This window comes from Coturnix japonica, chromosome 19 (genome assembly GCF_001577835.2).
Source record: "Coturnix japonica isolate 7356 chromosome 19, Coturnix japonica 2.1, whole genome shotgun sequence".
In the NCBI taxonomy this organism is placed as follows: Eukaryota; Metazoa; Chordata; class Aves; order Galliformes; family Phasianidae; genus Coturnix; species Coturnix japonica.
Genome location: NC_029534.1, coordinates 394399 through 408457, shown reverse-complemented (window position 1 = coordinate 408457; position 14059 = coordinate 394399). Strand labels below are relative to the sequence as shown.

The following is a 14059-nucleotide window of genomic DNA, read 5'->3' as shown; positions in this document are numbered from 1 at the left end:
TTAGATCTGAGGATGGGGGTGACTTTACTACAGTGGGAGATGCAGCAAGGGCACCGTGTCTAATTCAGGTTCTCTTTCTCTGAGATGCAGAGTATTTTGATGAGGTGACACATGTCTATCTTTGAAAAGAAATCTTGGCCAAAATGAGCCTGCTGCATGGCCCCTCCATCATTGGATCATAGAATCACAAGGTTGGAGAGGATCTAGAATATCATCTAGTCCAACCGTCCTCCTATAACCATCACTACTCACTAAGCTGCAAACATGTATCTCATAGCACCTCATCCAGACAGGTGGGTCCAGCAGGACCTGGATGTACTTTCTGGTACCCATCTGCAAATCATTTCTGTTTGGAGTGAGCTGTGAGAGTTTGTAAGCATTGAGGTAACAGGGAGGGTGAAATGTTTGCTGGTGGCTGAAGGTGGTTGAGTCGATAGCTGGTAGATACAGGGAGTGTTTCTTCCATGATCAGAGCAGCCTTCCAAAAATCATCTGAACATGAGGATGGATGCGGCGAGGCAGAAAGTAAAGCAGAGCTTGTCAGGGCAGGGGGTGCTTTCTCTTTAAGCACATCTTCTAGGAGACTGGCATTTCTGAGCCAAATGGGAAGTCGGTTGCATAGGTGTGCAGGACAGGGACTTTACACACACCTTACCTGTATGTCTCTGTGTTACGTGGTTTGTGTTGCATGCTGTCAGATGCTGGCAAAACACAGCGTGTTGTTTCTACAAGACCTGAATTCTGCAGCAGAAGAGTAATGAGTGCTGGTTATCGTATGGGGCCTTGCCCTCTTTGTAGCCAAGTCAGCTAAGAAGTTAATTGTGTTTGTGATTACTTTTGCTAAAATTGGTCTGGCACTGGAGACTGTCCCAGTGTGCTTCCCCACCCCAGGGCAGAAGCTCATCTTTTTGCTGCTCTCTTACAATTATTTTGCTCTGTGCTTTATGATATCGCTGTGAGGATACCCGGTAATTTACAGGCTGAGCTGCAGCCCTCTGCAGCCTGGGATCAGATTAGAAGGTGCTGATGAGTGATGCTACAAGATGGGGCAAGGCCTTCACCACCTCTCTCCTCTTCATGAGCTCTGCAGGCTTTGCCCCTAGAATGGAAGCATTGGCCAGAAGGGGCTGTGAGGGCCGTGGTGTGGTGCCTTGTGCGGCACCAGGGGAAGGGAAGAAACACACGCCTCCCGCTCAGCTCCTTATCACCCACAGCTCAGGACAAGGAGGCTCAGGTGCGTGCACCCCAAGGTATCACGTTATCAATTTCCTTACAGAAAGTAGAATTGGGCTGGTAAGCAAGGCAGAGGCACAGGTCTTCAGTGCTGGGTTCTCAGTGGAGGTGCACAGTGGAGATGCAGGAGCCTGCAGGCACGGTTCGCTTGTGAAGCAGCGCAGAGGATGCAATTAATTATTTAGCTGACTACAGAGGCAGACGGGCATGGTGTGCCAGCCGCTCCTCGTCACTGCGCTGTCTGCACAGCCACCTTCACAAGTCCTTGGCACTGCACTAGCCAGGATCTGCTCACAGATGCTCTCAGTCACCTTTATCTGTGCCCATGCTGCAGCAAGCATCAGGGGAACAACAGCAAATGGTGGGCATTTCTGCAGCCCTGTGGCAGAGCACACAGCCTGGAGCCTTCTGGTCATGCTGAGTGGGGCAGGGCTCTCCCCTGCACACCTGGAAACTAGGGCTGTTTGCAGGCATGCATCTAAGGCAGGAGCCCATGGGTGTCACTGAGAGGCACTGCTCTGGAAACCTTCTCTAGGCTGTTCCTCCTGTTTTAAGCCAAGCTGCTCAGAGAGCTCTTATTTGCAGCTTTCTGGTTGACTGCTATGAGTTAGGTGACGTGCTAAGAACATCAGATGTGTTTTAGCTTTGTGAATCTGGGAGTTGGTATCACTGCGTGAAGCAGTTCACTGCTGCCTGCCAGTAGCTTCACACACCAGCGCAGCTGAAGCCCTTTCCTACCTTCTGTGTCCTGAATGGAGCCGTCACACCCAGGCAGGCATGTGCAGCAGTCATGGCACAGCACCCGCATGTCCCAGAAACGTGCTCAGGCGCTGTCTGGGAACGTTCTAGTTGGCACAGGCCAGAAGCTGTGGGTGTGCTAACAAACAGGCTTGGGTGATCACGGGCCTCTGCTCCAGTCCACACCTTGGCTGTGCTTCACTCCGTAGTATAAACACAGCCTTTGCTGCTGTCGGTGCTACCCATCTGCAGCCAGAAATAGATCCTGGGAGTGACGCCGCTCCTCATCTTGCAAAACAGAACTGCAGCACAGGATGGCACCAAAAGAAAAGGGCTCCAGAGAGTTTTGAGCTGAACGTCAATGTCAGATTCTTGGAAGTTTGCAGCAGTACCATCTGCAGATGTCCTTAGTGAGCAAACGTTCCTTGCAAGTTGCTTCGGGAGAACATTGACTCTGAGAAGCAAAACCATCCCTCCAAGCTGCAGCGCTGCTGGTGAGATGCTGTGCGCCGCTGTTAGAACGTGCTGAGGCTTTGGGTTTCTTCTGATGTGCTGCCTTTCAGAGCAAATAATGGGAAGGAGCAGCAGCTTCTGCTGTGGGACGGCAGAGCCCCTAAAGGGGTGACAGCATGAGGAAGGGAGAGAATGGCAGGAGTGCTCAGAGCTCCGCTGGCACTAAGCGGCCTTTGAGTGTTGGCTTGAGGCTTGTGCTAGTGTGCATTGGGATCTAATCTGTTATGCCTTCTACTTGGCCACCAATGCAGCTTTTTCAGTGTTGACCTACAAAAGGTATTTGGGTGTTGCTTGTCAGGTCCTTATCCGTGTCTCTGTTCTTACTCTGGCTCATCTTCAGAGAGGTGTTGCATGAGGGGCAGCAGGGCAGGGAGGGGCAGGTGTTGTTGTTAGGAAGAACTGAGATACAGGACCATCCAGTTCCTCATCCCCTCCCTGAGAAGGGCCAGACACCAGGGATAGCATCTCAAGGGAGTGTAACAGGAAGGGGATGCAGATGTTCTACCTCCATGGCCTTTGCAGCAGCTGGTATCTTCCATTTCCTGCCACATGTATTCAGGAGGACGCGAGGTTGTGCTTTCTGTGGTCACTCAGTGAGCCCTACTCACTGTGGACTTTTGGTTTTACATTGACTTTTCATTTATTAACATTAAATTCTATATGCTTTTTTATCACTCGATATCATGAGATCCTCAGCAGTTTTTTCTCCATCCAGCTGTAGGCTCTCATGGACGATTCTGTAGCAACAGCAAACTTTGTCTCCTAATCCTCCATCCCCTTTCCAGGCCATTTAAGATGGATGTTCATGTGAAAAGTGCACACTTAGCCCTATTTCGGGCCTTCTCTGAGGCCTACAGCCAGGGTAGGGTTCATATTTTAGGGCTTATTAATAAACACCAGCTCAGGCCTCCACCCAGAAACTAACCAGTCTGATGCTGAGTGAGCTAATCCCTCTAACTTACAAGTGGTAAATGAAATGGTTTAACAACCAGTACGTCCTGCAAGGAAGAGGTGATAAGGGAAGAACAGAGCACTATCACAGTTAATAACTATGACTTTCCCAAAGTGCAGCCATCATTATTTGAAGTTCTCTCTTGAGAGAGCAATGGCTACAGCAGCTGGCAGTGTCCCACTCCCTGCAGGGTTCCCCAGGCACCAGCTGGCTGGGGGTGAGTGGGGAGGTTTGCTGGGGTGTCCCTCACCTCCACGGGGCTTCCTTTGCAGACACGTGCGTAACGGGGCGGTGATTGCACGCTGCAGCCAGCCCGAAATCAGCTGGTGGGGCTGGCGGAACGCTGACGATGAGTATCTTGTGACATCGATTGCCAAAGCCTGTGCCTTGAACCCTGGAGCGAAGGCACCTGGTGGTGTGCCGCACAACGGGAGCAGCGATGGCAGCGAGGCCTGCGAGGCTGACTTTGGTGAGACGACACACTTCCTTCTGCTGTCTGCTAAATGTGCGTGTTATGCAGCTCTCCCCACATCTAAATGTCTCTGCTGCTAACAGGGCTGTTATAATGCAAGATTTAAACCTGGTGTCCAGGTTCATAACCTGGGCCCTGCATGTGGAGTGGGTGCACTACCAGTGCAGGGCTGCCGTGGGAGGGATGGAGGGAGGTGCCAGCACTCAGCCTGTGCTCTCCCTGCAGACTCGTCCCTGACCGCATGTTCGGGTGTGGAGAACGTGGGCACCCCTCAGAAGCTGCTGATCCTTGATGCCAGGTCCTACACAGCAGCTGTGGCCAACAGGGCAAAGGGAGGAGGCTGCGAATGTGAAGGTACGTGGTGCTGAGCACATCCCACAGCACTTCTTGAACCCGCTGAGTCGAGTGGGCCCTGCAGCAGTTTGTGTCGGGTTGGCGTTGTGGTGCTCCGTCTGTGGGAGCGCTTTGCCCTTCTCAGCTGTGCAGTCTGTTACTCCACACAAACAGCTGCTGGCCCACGAGGCTTCCTAGAATAACTGCTTATGTGCTGCTGGAATGGAGCAGTGCTGCTGTGGGGAACAACCAAACCACAAGGAGGCAATTGCTGCAGCAGCAGTTCCTGAACTGTCTCTCTTGTGTTCAGAGTATTACCCAAACTGCGAAGTCGTGTTCATGGGCATGGCCAACATCCACTCCATCCGGAACAGCTTCCAGTACCTGCGAGCTGTCTGCAGCCAAGTGCCAGACCCCAGCAAGTAAGTCACCATTCTCTGGCTATGGGGGAAGTGCTCACAGTGCTTAAATGTAGCCCACCCTGGTAATCTGGAACGGATTGCATTGCAGACTTAAGTATCCATTGTCTATATGTATCCTATCCTCTATGTTTCAGAAGCATCAGGGAAAAACTGCAATTAGATGTTGTTTTGTAGTTATTCCCAAGCTGGTTGACTCCGCTTTTTGACATATTTTTTAAAAGACTTATTTTCATTGAGAACACAAAACCATCTTAGGTTAATGTGTTGTGTGCTGCTGGAGAACTGAGCCACCTTCCTGCTTTGTTGCAAACCTTCTAGCTGGCTTTCGGCCCTGGAGAGCACCAAGTGGCTGCAGCACCTTTCTGTCATGCTGAAGGCAGCCGTGCTGGTCTCCAGTGCAGTTGACAGAGAAGGACGTCCAGTGCTGGTTCATTGCTCTGACGGCTGGGACAGGACCCCGCAGATCGTAGCGCTGGCAAAGATTCTTCTGGACCCCTATTACAGGACCATGGAGGTAGGTGTTGTGCTACTCTGCTGTTCCGTGTCTGTCAAATGGCAGCACTTGTCTGTGACTCTCAGCAGGCAGGAGCAGAACTTCACGTGGAAATGAGCTTACTGGCATTTCAGGGCTGTTATTATGGGCACTGAGTTTCTCTGTATGTTCCTCCTGCCTCTTTTTAGTGAATTGTATGCCCCACTCCCAGTTTGGTGAAGTGCTTTGGTAAATAACCTGTTGTGCTCAAGGTGCAGCTGCTTCCCTGCTCCTGCTTGTGATTATTTTATTTATTTATGTTCATTCTCAAGGTTGTTTGTCATATAGAAATAACAGACGTTGCTTTGTGTTTGAAAGCAACCTGACCTTCAAGTAGCTTTGCCCCCAAACCAAGCATGGAGCTTCCTTGCCAGAGCTGCATTAGTCCTGAGGTCTCTTGGCCATGCTGGCAGATGGGGCTCGTCTTGTCTCGCTCGGTGCCTACAGCAAAGTTTTCTCTTTTATTCACAGGGTTTCCAGGTGCTTGTTGAATCAGATTGGCTGGATTTTGGTCACAAGTTCGGTGATCGCTGTGGTCACCAGGAGAAGGTGGAAGATCAGAACGAGCAGTGCCCCGTGTTCCTGCAGTGGCTGGATGCTGTTCATCAGCTTCTGAAGCAATTTCCTTGCCTCTTTGAATTTAACGAAGCCTTTTTGGTAAGATACTCATGCAAACAATTCTTTATTCCTTACCAGCTGTTGGCAGAGGCAGGAGGAGGCCGTGATATTTTGTGGTGTTATGGTTGATAAAGGACAAGAAAAAAATGGAATTCATTAAAAATTGGGAAGTGTCTGATTACTGCTTGGGCTCTGCTGGCATTCCTGACATACCTGTGCGGGCTCAGCCCTGCCCTTCAGTTGAGGCATTCTGACCTGGTTCTGTATGTGCAATGACAGCTTCTCTCCAACTGCTTGCGTTTCTTCCTTCTCCCGCTGGGGACTGCAGGCTGGGCAGACCAAGCAGACCAGGCAGCAATGAAAGTTTTATGTTCTGTAGTTTCTTTGGATTGCTTCTTTCCTAGCCCAGTGAATTCACATACCAGCAGCAGCTCTGTTGTAACCAAAAGCTTCCATCAGCAGCACTGTTTTAACCAAAAGCTTGCTTTAAGAAAAAAATGGGAAGTGATAGCTAGTAATCTGTCTTATCATGTAATACAGCTTGAGGTCATAGACATGGTATCAGTTGACTGTTGATATCATTTGAAGTGCCCTGTGTGACAGAGACGACAGCACTGAGGTCACCAGCTGGGTGAGAATCTGCCCAGAGAGGTGGAAGATGTTGCCCTTGGAGACAGGCAGCACCGCTTCCCAATAGTCATGGCAGCTGTTCTCCTTTTGATGCTGCAGGTGAAGCTGGTGCAGCACACGTATTCCTGCCTCTATGGGACCTTCCTTGGGAACAGCCCATGCGAGCGAGAGATGCACAATATCTACAAGCGAACCTGCTCAGTGTGGTCACTCCTGCGGGCTGGAAATAAGAACTTCCACAATCTTCTCTACATGCCAGGGTCTGAGCAGGTGAGTACGGCTCCTGGCCTCGCTTTCTGAGGTGTCCACCTGGCAGGCACCGGGAACTGTATGAGGAGAGGCTGGAGAGGTTTCCTGCTGTGTTCATCTCTAACCACAGTGGTTGTTGCAGGTGCTGCATCCTGTGTGCCATGTGCGAGCGCTGCATGTCTGGACAGCGGTGTATCTCCCAGCTTCCTCCCCACACCCTTTGGGACAGGATGACATGGATATTTACATGCCCCCTGGATCTCAGAGCCAGGAGTTCAGTGGCAGGTGTTTGGACAGGTAAGAGCCCAGAGCTCCAGTCCCGGGTTGCCTCTTACCCACAATCATCTGTCCCTCCAATGCTTGTTATCTTTGCTGTGGGGAGGAAGAGCTGTGTAGCACTGTCCCATCCACTTGAAGGAGAACAAGTGCAGCTCACTGCTGTACTAAAAAGTCAGACTGCAGTGTTCTGCATTTCAGCTCATGTTGCTGCACCCCTCCTCTCTTCCCACCCCATCATCTCCAAATAGGAACATCTCCATTATCATAGCTACAGCTGAAATGAGGGAAGTTTCAAAGAGTTTTGTTTTGAGAATTGCTTTGCTTTGGGGTTCCAGATTACCAAAGACAAGATCTATGGATGACTTGCTTTCAGCCTGCGACTCCAGCAGCCCGCTGACCCGCACATCCAGTGACCCAAACCTGAACAACCACTGTCAGGAGGTGCGTGTGGGCCTGGAAGCCAGGCATGCTGCCACCGAGGGAGCCGAGCTGCATGTGGGAGAAGGCAGCGTGGTGGCTGCTGCTGAGACACAGCAAGTGGAGGAGCAGCAGGAAAGTGCCCCCCCACCAGCCAGCAGTGCTTTCAACAGCAGTGAGTGTGAAGAGCAAAGCAAGAAGCTGAACAACTGGGCTCCTGTGCCAGCAAACGGCGTGTCTGTGGAGGCAGAAAAGGGAAACGGAACACACATGGAGGAACTGGATGGTGCATGCCCAGCTCCAGATCCTTCCAAACAGGAAAATGTTGACGGGGTTTCCACCAGTTCTGGAAAGCAATTAGAATCCTGTTCCCAGGAACCTTTGAAGGCTGCTGGCTTGGCACCCAGTGGAGAAGGCTGCCCCAAGAAAAACACCACCTGCCAAGACATTCCCAGCCAGGAGCCACTGGCGCCCAGTGCTCCTTGTCAGGAGCCGAGCATCCCCTGCCCAGATGAAGACAACAGCAAAGGTTATGCTGGAAGGAGGGGGCTCTGTGAGGATCCCTGCCGGATGGGGAGAGTCCCACTAGAGCAATGGCGCAAGCCCATCTCCCAGAGCCAGAGCAGCGAGTTCTCCTTTTTGGGGTCCAACTGGGACAGTTTTCAAGGAATGGTGACATCGCTCCGCAATGGGGAGCCCACGCCCAGACAGCTCCTGTCCTACGGTTGTTGCAGTAAGAGGTTGAGCAGCAAACAGCTGCGGGCACCGGGCCTGTGTTTCAGTGGCCAATGGTCTGCCAGGGAAGGTGCAAAAGGCTCAGTCTGCTCTGGGCACATCGGCACGCATTTTGCAGGCTCCGCAGGGAAGCCCAGCCGCTCGTGGCTGCCCTGCCACGTGAAGCAAGCGCCTGGTCCCAAGCACATGCCACCGAAATGCCCTTCTCCTGTGCCTCCTCTCTACCTGGATGACGACGGGCTCCCTTTCCCCACGGATGTGATTCAGCACAGACTGCGGCAGATCGAGGCCAGCTACAAGCAGGAGGTGGAGCAGCTCCGCAGGCAGGTGCGGGAGCTGCAGCTGCGGTTGGACATCCGCCACTTCTGCGCCCCACCGGCTGAACCGCCCATGGACTACGAGGATGATTTCGTAAGTAGCTCTCACAGCTTCAGCTGCGCAGTCTCTGCCAGCAGCAGCCCCTGCGCACCCCCCCACACCGCCTGCTCCAAACTACATTCATGTTCCTATAACTTCAGAGCAGATGGTTAAGACCACTGCTGTGTTTCTTCAGCCCCTCTCCCCTCATCCACAAGCCCCGTCCTCGTGCCTCCTGCAGGTATTTCTGCTTCCCGGGGGCCAAGCAATGGCTGCTTTGCAGTCACAAAAACCTCAGTGCTTTGCCCCTTGCACAGGGAAACTCAGAGCCACTCATGTGCCCCTCACGAGCACTGTGTGGCTGCAGAGGGAGCGCCCTGGGACACGATTTGTGACTCTCCTTTTGCAGACTTGTCTGAAGGAATCAGATGGCAGCGACACTGAGGACTTCTGCTCTGATCACAGTGAAGATTGTTTGTCTGAAGCGAGCTGGGAGCCTGTTGACAAGAAGGAGACCGAGGTACGTGTGTTGTAAGAGCAAATGCCGTGAGTGCAGCAGGAGAGGATGTTTCCTTTCTGGCAGCTGATTTCTATGGTTACAGCAATGATGACTAGGCTGAAAGCAGGGCTGAGAGAAGCCACCCTTGTCCTTTAGGCAAGAGAGTCTGTCAGAATCCTCATCTGCTGCTTCCCACAGAAAGGAACCCGTGGGATGGGCTGTCTCAGGACTGGCCTGTTCTGGTCCAGAGCAACATCTCAGCCTGTATTCGGGTCCGAAGGTCTGGTCAGTGTGATGTTAGACATGGAGCTGATGAGGACTGTGTTTGCCCTAGGTCACGCGGTGGGTTCCAGACCACATGGCCTCGCACTGTTTTAACTGCGATTGTGAATTCTGGCTGGCAAAACGGAGGCATCACTGCAGGTAAACCTTAGTTTTGCTGCAGTTCCACTTTTCTCCTCTGCTTATCTCTTAAACCTCCCCAAACGCTTGTCTGCAACGTTCGTCCCCTCCACCTCCAAGAAGAAACTGTTGTGACCTTGTTTTATTTGCTGGATCTCAGGAATTCCCTGCAGATTCCCAGTCTGCTGTGCTTTCCTTGTTCCCATTTCCCCAGAGTCTTTGGTCCTTCTGATCCTGAACAGGGTCCTTTCTCCTTGCTGAAGTTTTGCTCTGCTGTTCACAGCTCTCCTCTCACTGCCTCCCTTTCTTCCTGGCAGGAACTGTGGGAATGTGTTTTGTGCCGGCTGCTGCCACCTGAAGTTGCCCATCCCTGATCAGCAGTTGTATGACCCCGTCCTCGTTTGTAACTCCTGTTATGACCACATCCAAGTGTCTCGTGCCAGGGAGCTCATGAGCCAACATCTGAAGAAGCCCATCGCCACAGCTTCCAGCTGAATGCCAGACAAGGGACCTGTCTAAGCCCAGCCTTTTCTCTCATGGGTTTGAAGGGTGACTCTGCCTCCACTGTAATTGTGAAGGCCTTTGGTGCAACACTTGAACACCAAGCTTGAATGCACTGTCTTCAACAGTCTTACGATCTGACTGGAGCAGAGGAGCTCAGATTAGAGAGTACAATGTGCCTCCACTCTGGTACCAGTGGGCCCGTACATTGTAGTCTGACCTAGGGCAAAAGAGGGGATTGCAACCTCTTATGTTTGTGGGCTGGAAAGCAATGTTCTCACAGATATTGCCTGTGCAAAGTACCCCCAAAGCAATAGAAAGGCATGTTTAGAACCAACTCCCCCAACAAAGGCAGGCTGCTGTAACAAGAAGGAAGAGGGCAGAGTTGAGGTGGTACTATGTGCTTTGGAAGGGCCTCAGCCTGGAGCAATTCTGTAGATTCTCTTTCCATGAGTGTGATTTGTGATCAGCTTGGTGAACAAGACTCATTAGCCATCACCGATTGATTTTCTCTTGAGCGTTGAAGAGAAATTCATTCTGGCTGAAAACAGGCCGAGCAGATGTTGCCTGTTTTCACGCTGTGCTAGGGTTGGTGAATGCACCTGACTCTGCCCCTGCCCGCCAGCTGTGCGGGGAGATGGGAGATTGGCTTTTTCACTTCCTGCTCTGCCCGTCTGCTTTGTCTGCAGTAGTGTCACAGCCTGGTGCTAACACAGGAATGGCACCCTGATCCTCTCCTGGCATGGAAACAGAACTCGTGTTCCTGTGTTGCTCCTCCTCCCCTTTTCTGCCCTCAGCTCTCCACTTCCTACTGCTCTGTATCCTGAAAACTTGATACCTTGAGGGTATAGGCCATAATATGTTGTTTTACCTCCTGGAATGTGCTGTCTGGTGTATGTGAGGGTTTCAGTCCAAATGCTGCTATATATTTCTGTGCACTTAATGTAACCCGAAAAAGGGAGAATGAAGCATCGATACCAAAATGGAGGTGGCTGACATAGACACTGCGGTCTGTGCTTTTCACTTTAGGATGTACAACCAAGCTACAGCGATAAACATGACACGTGGCATCTGTTCAGTGGTGGAAACAATATCTCTGGTTTGCCCCAGTGCTGCCTAAAATGCCTCTTGAATTTGACTTCCTTTTTTTCGTCTCCTGTACAGTGGTCAGAGTTCAGAGTTGCCAACTTGCGATTGCCTCTCTGCCTGATCCTTGAAGTACAGAGCAGGAATCCCAACTCATTCCAAAAAAAGAAAAGTAACTGGGTTTAGAAAGTAAGAAAGGTTTCGAAAGAGAAGATGGCGCTGGGTGAAATTGTGTTGAATTGCTGGATCTCTGTGGGAGATCCATCCTGCCTCCTGAGATATCGGCAAGTTTTAGTGAGGAAGAAGGGTTTGAATGTGGGGCATTTCTTCCCAGAAATGTAGGTTTTCTTCCCAAAGACATGAAAATGCCCTTTATGTGCACCGTGAGCTGAGACTTCTGATGTTTGGAGGGAGAAACTGTGAGGGCATTTGGTCAAACAAGGCAAAGAACTTTACGCTGTTGTCATCTCCCAGATTTTTGCTAGTGGTTTGTCATCTCCATCAGAGGGAATGGAACAGTGACCCTTTTCCTGCACTTTGATATGTCAGCCTCTGGTTTTGTAAATCCCAGTAGTGCAAACAAAGCTAGCACCATCTGAAGACCCTGTTCCTACTTGGACTCTGCTTCTTTTCCATACTGGGAACAACCGATTTGGCTTTGGGACGAGAAGGCACCTTGCTTCAGATTCTCCCCTGCCTTGTACCTTGCAGTCATTGCCAGACATGGAAGAGTGACCATTGGGCTGGCAGAAGGATTTGCTCCTGTTTTACACATGTTGGAATGACTGCAAGCAATAAGGAAGCCAGAAACTAGGTACTCCTGGCCCTTCTGTTCAGGCCATTAGTCCAAACTGCTTTTAGCTCTTGTGAGTTTCAGCGTCACAATGTGCTGGCCAAAAACTCTAAAATCAGTTCTATAGCATTGTGACAAACAAAATGTGCTGTACAACTCAATACAGTTGAAATAAAATCTCTATATTAGTGCTGCTGTGTCTGGGCCCATTATTTCATTTGTGGTACATTCTTGCTCACCATTTCCTTGGTTGTTACCTGCTGCCCTGTCCCTTGGTTAAGGTATGTCAGGAATTTAGTATTCCTTCTCACAAATAATAATCATGGCGAGGACACAAAGCACATTATGTCATGGCCTTCTACTCCAAAGCCCTGTGCTCTTTACCAAACAAACCCATGGCTGCCCGGGATTCCAACACCTTCCAGTCTCTCCCTTAATGACTCAGTGAGGAATTTTTCTCAAGAAGAGAGCTACTAGGGAGTAGTCAACCTTAGAAGGCAACAATTTGTGGGTGATAATCAGGAATGATTTTTCTGCAAATAAAACAAAACCCCACAGCTGAACTTCCAGGCCCTAGGATTAACGTTTGCAGTGTCATCTGGCTGCACAGAGAAGGGCTGGATGCTAGAACTGCTACCTGACTTCTGGCATCTCATGTCCAGATGGAACAGGAACTGAACAGAACTGCCCCAAGTGCATTCAAAGCTCTGTGGACATTTTTGCTCAATATACCTGAAACTTGTAGTGTCAGGGTGGCCATGCCAGCAAGGACACTGCACGTTCATGAGTACTGAGCACAGAACAAAGCATTATCGCTTCAGGAACATAAAGCCATAATTTACCAACACGTTCAGCCTGAAGTAATCTATGTGTGTATGCTGAAATGTGTCTAAACCTAGCACAAACAGTGAGATCAAAGCCTTCCCCTGTCAGTGCAGTAACTGCCATGAATTCTTAGCAAATTAACAACCGGAACTGCTTATGATGTACCATAATATCAGCCACTGAACAAAATAAACACAGATTTAGGTGTATTGAGAAGTCAGGTGAAGCTTGTGATGGCTGGATGGCGTTCGGTCTCTAAGCCATTAATAGATACTGCTAAAACTGCAGCGGATGTGAAGAGACATGTTAAGCCTTGGTTATAAAAGAGGGAAAAAAAGCAAGAATGTGATGGATGGCCTCCTTGTGAACCCTGCGAGTACTGAGCAGGAAACAGTTGGAAGTGAGAGACAGACAAGAAGGATGCAGGCTTTCCGAGGTGTGTTTGATGTGTTTCCGACCATTCCATTTTCAGTGCAACAGTTAAATAGTAGTAAAACACTCTCCCCAAATGGTAACACTTCCCTGAGTGCTAACTTTGGACGCTGCCGTTTATTTATGGTACTGCGGGTAGAAGTTAATAGTGATACATACAGCAAGTTGTCCAGAGGTAGTAGTCATGCTGTACGAAAATGAGCAACAAAGAATGGTGTATTTGTACAATAACATATAGCAAGAAAATGCAAGAAAAGTGTATTTCCATTCATGATTTAAAAGGAAAAAAAAAAAAAAAAAGCAAATTTTCTTTACATTTGCATTTAAAAACAACAACAAACAACAACACAGCTGCAAAGGCATCCAGAGCATTGCTAGAATGGGGAAGAAAACCTGAAGTACGTGTGGGGTTGGAGGGGTGACAGGGCAGGTGTTGAGTGAAGGCTGGGGGGGTGATGAAAGCACGCAGGAAAGGAGAGATGTGGGGAGGAAGCAGCAGCAAGGCTGGCTGAGAAGGTCAGAACTGCTGCCAGCTGACAATGCAGATCTTGCACTGACCAACAGCTTACAACTGATCCACACGCCCTACTGAGAAGCACTTCATTGTTACTGATCTGTCTTAAGTGAGAAGAAATTTCCAGCGTGCCCCAGAAACATCTTTGCTCATAGACACAGATCACAGGCTGATCTGCCCCGGCACAGAAGGGATCGTTACCTTCTCCTCGTCGTCAGGCTTGCTGGGTGAGTCAGGCACACTCCCATTGGTGTGACACAGCTCCCCGAGAGCTATGGAGCCGTTTCCTTCATCTTCCCTCCTGCCGCATCTGCTGTGAGATCGTCTCGTGTGACCTGGCATGAGCTGTGAGGCACCGAAAGGTGCAGGCCGTGGCTTTGCCTGGAGCGCGCAGCACTCTGGATGCTGATGAAAAAACATTCCATCGTTAAAAAGTCATCTGTTTTGCAGCTATGGGCTCATCTACAAAGTACTGCAGGAAACACTTTGAAGGGACTCCTTAGTTTCAAGGACTCGTTCTCTGCATT

At 50.3% G+C, this 14059-nt stretch overlaps 1 protein-coding gene across 4 annotated transcripts in view; it reads left to right on the top strand.

Moving 5' to 3' along the window:
- Positions 1 to 11953, top strand: part of MTMR4 (myotubularin related protein 4) — a 30021-nt gene extending 18068 nt beyond the window's left edge. For all 4 annotated transcript variants that reach the window (XM_032448487.1, XM_032448486.1, XM_015880847.1 and 1 more), the window contains 11 exons: positions 3709 to 3905; positions 4134 to 4262; positions 4552 to 4663; positions 4982 to 5177; positions 5667 to 5852; positions 6543 to 6713; positions 6835 to 6989; positions 7307 to 8534; positions 8890 to 9000; positions 9314 to 9402; positions 9699 to 11953. In XM_032448487.1, the coding sequence (XP_032304378.1) occupies positions 3709 to 3905; positions 4134 to 4262; positions 4552 to 4663; positions 4982 to 5177; positions 5667 to 5852; positions 6543 to 6713; positions 6835 to 6989; positions 7307 to 8534; positions 8890 to 9000; positions 9314 to 9402; positions 9699 to 9876 (2752 nt within the window). In that variant the 3' untranslated portion in view covers positions 9877 to 11953. The remainder of the gene's footprint in view (positions 1 to 3708; positions 3906 to 4133; positions 4263 to 4551; positions 4664 to 4981; positions 5178 to 5666; positions 5853 to 6542; positions 6714 to 6834; positions 6990 to 7306; positions 8535 to 8889; positions 9001 to 9313; positions 9403 to 9698) is intronic.
- The last annotated feature ends 2106 nt before the right edge of the window (positions 11954 to 14059 follow it).